At 42.2% G+C, this 13325-nt stretch overlaps 1 protein-coding gene across 1 annotated transcript in view; it reads left to right on the forward strand.

Moving 5' to 3' along the window:
- The window catches only part of trim36 (tripartite motif containing 36), a 36911-nt gene extending 25375 nt beyond the window's left edge, over positions 1 to 11536 (forward strand). Inside the window, exons 10-12 of the mRNA XM_062998320.1 lie at positions 3981 to 4280; positions 6302 to 6599; positions 11142 to 11536. Of these exons, the coding sequence (XP_062854390.1) occupies positions 3981 to 4280; positions 6302 to 6599; positions 11142 to 11493 (950 nt within the window). The 3' untranslated portion in view covers positions 11494 to 11536. The remainder of the gene's footprint in view (positions 1 to 3980; positions 4281 to 6301; positions 6600 to 11141) is intronic.
- Positions 11537 to 13325: the final 1789 nt, after the last annotated feature.

Here is a 13325-nt window from a genome sequence, read left to right on the forward strand (position 1 = left end):
CTGCAGAAAAGCAAGTCTTTAAGATTTACTTGTTTAATTCTGATATCATTGCTCTTTTTTGCCCAGCACAATAATCTATTAAGGGATAATCTACGGCATATATTTTTCATATATACAAATACACATGTAGGGTACAATACAATTATTTTTTCGCATATCCCAGCTCATTTGGAACCTTTCTGTGTGGAGTTTGCATGTTCACCTCGTGTCTGTGTGAGTTTCCTCCCACAGTACAAAGACATGCAGTCAGGTTAATTGGAGCAACAAAAAGTCATCCTAGGTATGAGTGTGTGTGAGTGTGTGAGTGTGTGAATGTGTGTGTTTGCACTGTGATGAACTGGTGACCTGTCCGGGGTGTTTCCTGCCTTTTACCACCACCATCCTATTAGGGGTGGAAGTGGCTCAGATTCACTGGGCAAAACAGACAATGAATAAATGAGCTTTTTTACATCTATTATTATTATTGTAACATTTTCTCCAGTGTGTGTAGATTTGATCAGTTTTGTAGTTGGATCACGGTGTTTTTGCTTGCACAGTGGAGAGCTCTTGATGGTGTCTATATCATTACTGGCAGTTGAGGTATAAATAACTTCTCTTGAGCTGTGCTTTTCAGACGATGTTTTTCAGACATCAAAAGCAGTTCTTTACGCCGGCTGCTCTTCCTGGCACAGCCCTTGCTATTTTATCTAGGCTTGGGTCAATGTACTCGGAGCGCATTGACAAGTGCATCTCCCAATGTCTGGCTGTTATAACCCCTGATCTCAGCAGTGCTGTCAGCCAGTTAGGCTTCTACACTGACATGACTGGCTAGCATATTAGTGGGCCAGCGTATTTCACTACAGTGGCACCAGTGTCTATAATTGAATAGTGCAAATATTTGGATGGAGACATTAGCACTCACATTAGAGTTTAGGCCTATCTGAATATTGACCATTAACTTGGTTTTGAGCTATGCTGTCAATAATGCTTTTTGTGCTCTACCATTAAAATCCCACTAAGCTTAAACATAGACTCGCATTCTCACGTACACATCAGCCCTCTATTTCTCTTTGCATATTTTTGGACTGTGGGAGGAAACCGGAGCACCTGGAGGAAACCCATGCAGACACGGGAAGAACATGCAAACTCCACACAGAAAGGACCTGGACCGCCCCACCTGGGGATCGAACCCAGGACCTTGCTGTGAGGCAACAGTGCCTCCCACTTAGCCACTGTGCTGCCCACGTACACATCAGCCATATAAGCTATAGTTCTTACCACATTAAAACAAAGCTTACTTTGATTGTCTGTGTGTGATGAGTCTCCTGTGCGCACTCAAGTGACAAATGACACTGAAGTAGAAGATCTGAGCAGATCTCTTTTTGTTCTAACGTTGACTCAGCATTATTATCATTACTTGACGTTGGTTTGTTCTGGAATTCTTATAAAAGAACAAATCTACCCTCACTTTGAACTTTCAAAGAACTTATTATTCAGCTATGATAATAACCGTAGCAGCTAACATGGCATTAAAAACCAATCGAACAAACAAACTTGAAGTGGGCCTTTAAAAGTTTCTGAGATCTGGACATCAGATCTAAAAGACCAATTTGATCAGTATCTAATCAGTGTTAATGCTTCTTATAGCAAGAGCTGGACAGAATGCACTTAGCATAGGAGGCAGCAGAAGCCGGAACGAAATCGATCGAAGCAGAGAGAGCAGACGAGGCAGAAAGCAGCATCCATCTCAACACTGCATCCCTGATTAAAGTGGACTTTAATGCTACTCTGCAGGGCTGATGGAAGCTGTTAGAAGGGTTCAGCACAGCTCCTCAGCTTTCAGCCCTTTAAATCTGTTCTGTCAAATCTTTGCCATATTTTCCGGTGCAGCGGATTCATGGTCCGTGAAGGGGCACAAAGCTCCTTCCATGCTCCAGCGCTTAATGCAGCCTCTGTTCTGATCAATAGCTTATTATTCAGGGTGAAGTGCTCGGGCTTTATGCCTAAAGCCTTGGCAGGATTCTGGGTTGTAACAGGCTGCATAGTCACAGTGACAATCTCTGTTTCGTCCTCGCTCTGAGGTTATGTCTGTTTACCTGCTGGTGATGGTTTTCCTCTGTTTTTAGTATTTTTGGAGGGAGTAAAATGCATTTATTATGGTTTATAGAAGTCTGGCTTTCAAGATCTACTTAAGATCTGAAATATGGAACTCACTTTGGGTCCCACTTAATTACTATGCAGTGTTAACTTGCCTTGGCATTTCACTCAGAATTATGTAATGTTCAATCCTTAGACATTCAAGGTACAAACTGGGAACAAATAATGTCTATTGTCAGAGAAGTCGGACTTTCTCATCCAACATCCATGTCTGACCTCACATGCTCTTTGGATTAAATGTGCACAAATTTCCATAGACACAGGGTACATTTTTGTGGAAAAAAAAAGAGTGGAGGCTGTTATTTCTGCTAAGGAGGGCAAACTCTTATGTTAATGGCTGTGTTTTTGGAATAGGATGACTTAAAGCTTGTGGTCCATTGCCCTTATACTTTTGGCCATATAGTGTAGCTTCTTTGTATCGAACATACTAATCACCAAATATTATTATTACAAATTATAAATAATTTCAGGCTATAAAATGTTTATATATACACCTAAATAGATGTCTACTGAAGCTCAGGGATAGGTTATAATTCACATGTTATATACACCCACCAGGCATAACATTATGACCACTGACAGGTGACGGGAATAGCACTGATTATCTCATCACGGCACCTGTTCGTGGGTGGTATATATTAGGCAGCGAGTGAACATTTTATCCTCAAAGTTCATGTGTTAGAAGCAGGAAAAATGGCCAAGCGTGAGGATTTAAGTGAGTTTGACAAGGGCCAAATTGTGATGGCTAGACGACTGGAAAGAAGTTGGTCTTATTCCACGTTCCACCAGCTTTTAGAGCATAAATGTGAGAATTCTTTCAATTTGGCCACAACACATTGAGTTTTGCCACTGATGCTGGTCTTCAGGTTCATTTCAAAGGTTTATGGGCTCTGATGTTCTTCCACTCCAAAGCTCAAACTTTGTCTTGTGCACTGTTGCATCCTCATGCAGAAAGAGGACACGGCTTAAGGTTTGAAGCATAATGTACTCAATAATTATACTGCATTGCTGTTGGAGCAGATCCTCTTTTTGGTCCAAGAGGCTCAGCTCAACCAATCAAAAACCACCACTGTCCAGCATTTTTATGCCATAATCTTCTGCCTCCATCCAACACCTTGCATGACATAGAGTGATCTTAGGCTTGTGTAGCTGATTGGCCATGAAACCCTAACCACAATACTTTTGACAAACCAGTTTTTTCATGGTTTGTTAAAATTAATAAACACTCAACAATTATGATTATTCCGCTGTTTGTCCATATAGAATGCATTATTGTTCCTTGACATAACTGTTAACATTGGGGATGACTGGCGCCCAGATGGCACAGCAGGATATTCCGCTAGCACACCAGCGCTGGGATTCTGAACTCTCAGAGTTTGAGTCTCAGCTCTGCCTGCAGCAGACAAAACTGGTGGGAAAAGACCGGACTAAAAGGGGTGGGGACTTTGATGCCGTGTAAGGACTCTGGTTAGTAGCTCGAGACGCCTCTACAGAAGTGGAGCAGTGTTGAGATTAGTGTGTGACTCTCCATGCTTCATCTGTGAATCCACCAAAATATGGGCGAACTAGGGGTCGGAGGGGTTGTGGACTGCACACGTGTCGGAGGGAGGTGTCAGGCAAATATACCCTTCTTGGATGCGATCAGGGTCTCCAGCATTGGAAAACTAATTGCTATGCTAGACTTTAGAGAAAAAGGGAGTAAACGCAATAAAAAAGCAAAAAAAAAATACTGGGTATGATTACATTAGCCAATATACATTTGTAATTAACCGTGTGTTTGTGACTTGCTTGTGTTTGTCATTGAGAAGCTAATTGGTAATCATTTTGATCATTTTTTTTTACAGTTCCTGACCCTCCTATTATCGACCTCTCTCAAAGCCGTGTGTATAACGAGGGCCTGATCCACTGGAGATTACCTGAGGACTCTCTCCCAACGGACCACCATGTTGTTGAGTACAAGAAAGTGGGATTGAAGGATGAAGAGGAGAGCCAGTGGTGCACATCTGAGCCGGTGTACGGCTCCAGCACCGTGGTGTGTAACCTGGATAGCGACTGTCGCTACGCCTTCAGGGTACAAAGCTGCCGCAACTCCGTTTACAGTCCTTACAGCGCTGAAGTGTCTTTCCACACACCCCCAGCTCCAGGTAATTCACCCCGTCTCAACTCAGCTGTAGTGTAATTATCTTATTACATCATACCACCAGTATCACCAGTACCACCATACCAGTGTGTGGACGCTACTTCTAATTGTGTTCAGGTGGCACATCATAATCCACCTCCTGCCATTATTTGTCTAAATCAAATACAGTTAGATTTAACATAGAATTATCATACAGACAGATGCCCCTTTTAATCAGAGCACGTTTAGGTGTACATGCTGGCATAAATAGCATGGTGCATTTAGCCCAAATCCAGCCTGCCAGCTTTTGTTTGTATAAACCAGCAGAGCATGTTAATGGCCTGGTTGCCGTCTTGCTCATCTGCTGTTCTGTAAAACGGGGCACATTTGAATAATTTCAGTTGTGTGTGTTCAGCTGGAATCTACAATGAAATTCTACAATTAAATTCAGTCTATTGCTCCGACCCTCCACAACAGTCCCAGTTTCTGATGTGGCCCCTTGCAAAATTTAATTGCCCACTCCTGGCATAAGGCATATCGCTAGGCATGAAAGGGGAGCTCAAGCCTAAATGCACACAGTTTACCTGACCTGTTCATGGCGAGAGACATAATGCGCCCTCACGTACACGAGTGAAGAAATGAACAGTGCTGTTTTTAGGGGCAAGGTTTGGGCAATTAGATGAGACGGATATTGTACAATAATATCTCACATTTCCTTTGGGAAAATTGGTTAATAATTTTTATGAACATTTTAAAATAAATATTTATATTATTTGTCCCCAGCCTCTGCCCTAAAAAGTTTCTTTCAAATAGTTGAATAAAGAATTGTGGGTAGCACTGTCGCCTCACAGCAAGAAGGTCCTGGGTTTGATCCCCAGGTGGGGTGGTCCGGGTCCTTTCTGTGTGGAGTTTGCATGTTCTCCCCGTGTCTGCGTGGGTTTCCTCCAGGTGCTCCGGTTTGCTCACACAGTCCAAAAACATGCAGCCAGGCCGCTCAGGTGAAACACACGCTGTTCGCCAGAGCTGAGATCTCGAATACATCGTTTTCGAATCTCGGCTCTGCCTTGCCAGCTGAGGATTAAGCCGGATGGGGACTCTCTCTCAGACTAGTGCGATTACAACTGCTGGCTGGTTGGTGGCGCCTGCACGGAGATGGAAAAGGAGTGCAGTAGAGGGTGTGGCTCTCCGTACACAGCGCTGTACTGCACTGCACCAGTCAAGTGTAGGTGATGAGATGTTCAATTGTTGTGCACGCGTCGGAGGGGGCGTGGAGCAGCCTCGTCCTCTCCAATCAGGAGCAGGGACCAGCATTAGTGAGAGGATGATTGACGGGAAGAAATTGGATGCGCTAAAGTGGGAGAAAAATGAAAAAAAAAAAAAAACATGCAGCCAGGCTAATTGGAGACACTGAATTGTCCTATAGGTTCATAAACCAGTGCATTGTAGTGCCGATCCCAAGCCCGGATAAATAGGGAGTGTCGTGTCAGGAAGGGCATCCGGCTGTGCCAAATCAATAATGCGGATCACGATCCGCCGGCGACCCCTAACGACATTTGTTTGGATGGGGTTTTGATGGCAAATAGGTGACACGACTGACCTTCCCATATGCTCAACCATGACACTGATTTCAGTTGCACAGCAGTGTGAATGTGGCACAATGAAAGTTCAGATGAGATGGATACTAGTATTTCACATTTTCCCTGTAAAACTGGTAAAAATTATGAACATTTTTACATAAATATTTGTCCTAACCACTGCCCTAAATAGTTTCTTTCAAATAGTTAAATAAAGAATTGTAGATACCAATGACTTTGGTTAATACACTTGGTCTATTTTAGTCAGTTTCAGCTCTGACCAAAAACATTTTTAACATACTGTAGGTGTGCCTCAGAAAAACCTTTTATATTTTAGTCCAAGGGAATCGAGCACACTGCAGATACACTGGATCGATTAAGTAAGAAGAGCTTAAGAGTGCTGCAGTGAATCCCTTTGGAATTGGGATTGATCTTCTGTAACATTAATACCTTATTGTTGTCTTTTCCTCAGTGTTTGGCTTCCTGTTCAATGAGAAATGCGGATTCAGTGCAGAGCGTCTGAGGTTAAGCAAGAGGAAGGACTCTGTGGAGAGCGTGGCCGGCATGCCCTTCCTCCTGGCTGCTGATCGAGTCCAGACAGGAAGTTACGTTTGTCTCGATTACATCATCGGCGATACAGGCATCTCACATGGCCGACATTATTGGGCTTTCCGCGTGGAGCCGAGCTCTTACATGGTGAAAGTGGGAGTGGCATCGGACTCGAAGACCTTCGAGTGGTTCCACAACCCACGTGACACCAGCAGCCCGAGGTAGGTTTGTTACATTTTGTTAAAAACTAATGGAAGTGTCCAGCATCACATCATCTGTTAGTTCACTGGGGATTTACCTGCATTTTTTTGGGACAGTGGTAGCCAAGTCACTGTTGGGGCCCTTAAGCAAGGCCCTCAGACCTCAATTTCTTGCATTGTATCTGTTCAGAATTGTAAGTCACTTTGGATAAAAGTGTCTGCTTAAAGCTTTAAAGTTACAATTAATTTCAGGTAATTCAGCAAAAATGGGGCGGCACGGTGGCTCAGTGGGTAGCACTGTCGCCTCACAGCAAAAAGGTCCTAGGTTCGATCCCCAGGTTAAAATCCATAAAATCCTAAAAAAACAAAATTCAGCAAGAATAAAAAACAAGACGCTCAGGTGGCACAGCGGTAAAAACACACTAGCACACCAGAGCTGGGATTTCGAATACACCAAATCGAATCTCAGCTTTGCCATCCAGCTGGGCTGGGCGGCTACATGAACAACGATTGGCTGTTGTTCATACAGGGTTAGGAAGCCTGATAGGGACCTCATAACTGGTGCAATTACGACCTCTTCTGGCTGATTGATGGCGCCTGCGCAGAGTTGGGAAACAATGCTGATCAGAGTGTGGCTCTTCGTGCACAAAGCTGATACGCATATGAACTCGCCTTGTGCAGGCAAACAAAGGCAGTCGGTACTGCTCACGTGATGGAGGGGGCGTGTGTCGGTTGCGAAGCTCCTCAGTCAGCAGTGGAGGGTTGTAGAGGTGAAGCATAACACAACCAGGGTAATTGGATACGACTATTAGGGGAGAAAAAAGTATGAAAAACAAACAAAAAAAAGGTTCCAGGTAGTATCTGCTATGATGAATTAATCACTCATGCTCATAAGCTGATTAGGGTTTTAGTGGAGTAGATCACGGCTCTGTATTAAATGCTTCTTAGCACATCCTTGTTTAGTTCCTCTTGTGATTTCCCCTTGCAGGAAAACCTGTTTCTGTCTTTAGGGACTTTCCATGACACGAGCAGAGCTCATTAAACCAGCACTCAACTGATTGAGGCAATTTATTACAATGGTTTTAAAAGCTGTTCGTGTGCATAAACAGCAGCAATAAAATACTGACTTGAAGGTTATTCGGATAGAACCAGATTCTCCTTAGCCAGTCCGTGCCTCCTTGAGATTATCGTAGGTCTGCTGTCCTTAACCACACCTTCCATACTAACAGTATGTCTTATTAGTTCATTTCCAGTGTTTGCATGTGATGTGTAAACAATGTCTGCCTGTAAAACTTGATGAGGTAACATGCTGGTTTAGTGTGAAGGGGTGTGTAGAACTAGAGTAAAGAACAAACATTACCATTAAAGTGAATATATTGATCAGCCATAACATTAAAACCACCTCCTTGTTTCTACACTCACTGTCCATTTTATCAGCTCCACTTACCATATAGAAGCACCTTGTTGTTCTACAATTACTGACTGTAGTCCATCTGTTTCTCTACATACCTTTTTAGCCTGTTTTCACCCTGTTCCTCAATGGTCAGGACCCCCACAGGACCACTACAGAGCAGGTATTATTTGGGTGGTGGATCATTCTCAGCACTGCAGTGACACTGACATGGTGGTGGTGTTAGTGTGTGTTGTGCTGGTACAAGTGGATCAGACACAGCAGCGCTGCTGGAGTTTTTTTAAAATACCGTGTCCACTCACTGTCCACTCTATTAGACACTCCTACCTAGTTGGTCCACCGTGTAAATGTAAAGTCAGAGACGATCGCTCATCTATTGCTGCTGTTTGAGTTGGTCGTCTTCTGGACCTTCATCACTGGTCACAGGACGCTGTTGGCTGGATATTTTTGGTTGGTGGACTATTCTCAGTCCAGCAGTGACAGTGAGGTGTTTAAAAACTCCATCATCACTGCTGTGTCTTATCCACTCATACCAGCAAAGCACACACTAACACACTGAGAATGATCCACCACCCAAGTAATACCTACTCTGTGGTGGTCCTGTGAAGAACAGCATGAAAGGGGGCTAACAAAGCATGCAGAGAAACAGATGGACTACAGTCAGTAATTGTAGAACTATAAAGTGCTTCTATATGGTAAGTGGAGCTGATAAAATGGACAATGAGTGTAGAAACAAGTAGGTGGTTTTAATGTTATGGCTGATCGGTGTATGTGTTAAAGGAATTGGCTTAGTATATACAATACATAAAAAGTATACACCATTCTGTTTAAATGGCAGACCAAACTAAATCATCTCAGATTTATTTTACTTTTAATGTGGTAGCAAGTGTGCACGCTCTCTTAAAACCAATCTCCCGTATTCCTCATATGTCTGAGCTGTGGGGTTTCGCAAAAAAGTACATCAGGTCTGCCAAAAGCAAGTGGGGAAAATGTGTTATGGTCTTGGCTGTAATTCCAAAAGGTATGTTTAGCACAAAACAACACTGCACATGAACAAGCGCATACTCACAGTGAAGTGTGGTGGTGGCAGCATTATATGCTGTTTTATTTTCTTCTGGAACTGGGGCTTAGTCATAGTGGAGAGAATCATGAACAGTTCCAAATATCAGTCAGTTTTCCACAAAAACCTTCAGGCCTCTGCTAGAAAGCTGAAGATGAAGAGGAATTTCACTTTTCAGCATAACAACAACCCAAAGCATACCGCCACATCAACAGAATGGCTTCACCAGAAGATGATCAAACTTTCCCAGACCTTAATACAATAAAAAACCTATGTGGTGGGGCCGCTCACGTGGCGCAGCGGTAAAACACACGCTGGAACCAGAGCTGGGATCTCGAATACATTGTATCGAATCTCAGCTCTGCCCGCCACATGAACAACGATTGGCCTGTTGTTCAGATAGGGGTGGGATATTAAAACGCCGGATAGGGACTCCCTCATAACTGATGCAATTGCGACCTCTGGCTGATTGAGACAGGAAAAAGAGTGCTGTCAGGGTGTGTCTCTCCGTACACAGTACTGATCCGCATTGCACTCGTCAAAGTGTAGGTGACAAAATGCATACGTGTCTGAGGGGGCATGGGTTAGCTTCGTTCTCCTCAATCAGAGCGGGGATCGGCATTGGAGAGGAAGCATGACTCAATCAGGCAATTGGATCCACTAAAAGGGAGAAAATGTGTATATATATATATAAACTATGTGGTGACCTGGTAAGAACTCTGTATGCGAGATGCCAATACAATACAGTGGGCAAAGATTGCCAAGTCAAGATGTGCCATGCTAAAACGACTAAATGCTGTCATGTAATTAAAAGGTGCTTCAACTAAGTGTTAGTTTAAAGGGTGTGCTATGCAACCACATTACGTTTTTTTTCCTCCCTAAAAGATGTCACATTAAAGGTGGTAAAAGTTCTGAGATTATTTATCTTGGTCAAATTTTTTACATCACATCCTGCCACTGTAACAGAGGTGGGTAGACTTTATATCCACTGTGTTTATTTTATTTATTTATATTAGATGTACTGCTTTGTCATTTTGTCTCTGTGTATTTGCATTATGAGTCGGTATATTTGGAGGTCTGCAGTACATTTTTTTCAGTACTTCTGTCTTTCTTGAATGTTGACACTCAACCATTGATAAAACCTACCCAAGAGTGGCTGTTCTACTAAAAAAATCTCCAATTTAGAGATGATTGCTCTCATAGTCACTTGGTGGAGTCCTATTTCCCTAAGAATGACCTTATATTATTGCTGAGTTATATCAGTTTGAAGCAGGACTACAAGGTCATTCCTGAAGAGCTAAGTAGGGTGTGAGTTTGTTATAAAAAAAAGCTGGCTCAAATCATGCCTGAATGTGTTTTAAATAGCTAACTTGGCTTACCAAATGAAATGAGGTAAACTGATTGTGTAACCAGTGAGGAATGACATTTTACACAAGAGGATTATACATATTGGATAACTTTGCTCACTAACCCAGATCTAAAGTGATTTATTGTGTACACAATGTGCAATAACTGGGGATATAACGATGTGCAATAACTGGGGATATAACGATACGCTCTACCCACGATGCGATACGATTCACAATACTGGGTTCACAATACAATTTTTTTCCCAAATTATGGCAAAGATTGCTTTTATTATTTCTCTTTAGAAAAATAAAATACTGTATTTGTGCTTATCTATTATTTATCTAAATAATGAATGCCCTTTTATTTCTGAGGTAGGTACAAACTATGCCAAATAATGCTTATTGTGTAAAAGAAATGAAATGAAATTTTAAAACAAATCTGACATCATATAAATAAATTAATAATACAAATAAAGAAAGTATCCTCACATAAATAAATTTGGCCGTCAACCAGGCGAGGTGAGTAGCGAGAGCTGTTCTGCTCTCTGCTGTTTAAAGTGAATATCGATTCATCTTAAATGAATAACGAATCGTGGCACATGTGCACCGATTTTTAACTGTCTTGTAGGGCATCGTTACATCCCTAGCAATAACTTAAGTGATCAGAGGGAAGCAGTTACTTCTTCCTGCCAGTGAACCATCACTAGTTTACTCACTCATACCAGTCCAAATTTACATTCCAGATTCGACCATGACAGCGGACACGACAGCGGCAGTGAAGATACATGCTACGAACCCTCTCAACCCTTCACCCTGCTGACCCTGGGCATGGGCAAGCTCTTCATCCCTAAAGCATCCGCCCCCGCTGCAGCGGGCGAGCCCGGCAGCCGCGTCCTTCCTCTGCCTCAGCGAATCGGAGTCTGCCTGGACTACGACGCCGGCCGTGTCTTCTTCTACGATGCCGACACAATGCGATGCCTTTACGAGCGGCAGGTGGACTGTTCTGGTACCATGTACCCCGCTTTCGGCCTTATGGGGGGTGGAGCCGTCCACCTGGAGGAGTTTATTACGGCCAAGCGGCTCTCTTACATGTGAAAGCCGATCCGCTGATCTTCCTCCATCTGCTCCGATCGACTTATTTGGCCATGACGTGTAGCTTCCTGTAAAACGTGCACACCGGTAATATGAAGAAGAAACAGACCACGCATCAGTGCCTACGTGCCTTGATCAACTAAACAGGTGTTTGGTTTGCATTATTTATTTCAAGTCTCATCAGTACTCACAGAAATGCAAAATCCATGATTCCTTTCAATGTAAATAAAGCAGAATCACCTGTTTGAAGGTCACATGTGGGACAACTTCAATTTATATTGCACTATTTAACACCTGTGCACTAACAACAAATGAATGAATACACCTAATTGTTTACTATTCTGACTGTAAAGACACTGACACTAAATGACTGTTAAACACGATGTTATGAATAAATGCCGTCCAGTGTGTCTTAAAATATAAGTGCTTGCTCGCTTGCTGGAATGTTGGATAAATATATACAGACACATGCTGATAATGTAATCGAATGCACATTTAATAGTTCTTGCATAAACAACATGTCTTTTTTTCTTTTTAGCTGCGGTATGAAATGATTGTTAAAAATATGAATTATGGAATAATGGAAACCTGCTTCTGGTGCTACAAAGATCCAAAATGCTAATTCAAATCTAGGGTAGCTCTTGGATTAGATTTAAAGTGACTACTTAGATGTTAAATGTGTATTAATTCACTAATGACGTCTGTAAAATCCGGTTGAGTACGAGAGGCGACTCCAAATGGCCCATCTATCCCAAGCTGGGAAGGTGATCAGATTCTTTATTGTTCACCCTCACTGACAGTAACACTGGGGGTAAAAGAATGTAACATTATTGGCGATCATAACTGCTGGATCAATCCGGGCCGGAGGGGTGTATAGAGAACAGATGTTACAGAATGTATCAGGGTACTTGCAGTACCACTTTTCCCGAATGTTACATATTGCAGCTTTAATGTGAACTAGAATTTGAATCACAAATGTACTGCTTGAACCAAGGTACAAGTCCCTAATGGTGTAAATGAAGACAGAACATTTTGAATTAAGCTAATATCCTAAGTAGAGGATCACAACCTTTAGATATATCATAGTAAAGGAAACAGAACGGTCTTTAAATGTTCCAAAGTTACACACTGCAGCTTTAATGCAAAGTAGCATTTAAATCATGGCTGTGCTGCTACGTCTTAATCAGGGTACGATTCCTAACACAAGGTGATCAGTTTGATTTGCACTGAACAAGTACAGAACAAATACGGATGAGACGAACTGGAAAACTGATACGGCCTTGAAAGCGAGAGATCAAATTCTTCGCGTGGACGACAGGGTTACTGGGTATGTAAAGCGATTTGACTGGGATAGAGATAGCTACAGTGGGATTTATGGGATTCCTCAGGTACTTGCCCTGTGGACTTTCTGTAAACTGCCTCTTTTTGGTTCTAAACGTTTTGTATTTTGGAATTTTGAAATTTCAGTCATTAGGTTTAGGGTTAGGTTTACACTGTACCTGCTGAAGCATTGACGGCTTCTCATTCTATTGGAACCAAATTGTGTTTTTTATTCCTAAATTTTAACAGCCTGCTTCAGTGTGGGAGCCTCTAAACTTCTGACTTCATTCCACACTGGATTAGTTTCTCCTTTTATTACTCGATATGTAACTTTCTGTTTCATATTAACGTAGCATACCATGTTTAAAAAGCTTTGTTTTGAAGAAAGGTATTACATATTGTGTTTTTTTTAATCTCCTTATTAATAATAGATTTTAACTGTTGTGTCCTAAAAGTTTGTCATTTGACTTTATTTTATCTGTGATGTAAAGAATAAAGTGAATGTGTAGTACAGC

Source organism: Trichomycterus rosablanca, chromosome 7 (genome assembly GCF_030014385.1).
Source record: "Trichomycterus rosablanca isolate fTriRos1 chromosome 7, fTriRos1.hap1, whole genome shotgun sequence".
Classification (NCBI taxonomy): Eukaryota; Metazoa; Chordata; class Actinopteri; order Siluriformes; family Trichomycteridae; genus Trichomycterus; species Trichomycterus rosablanca.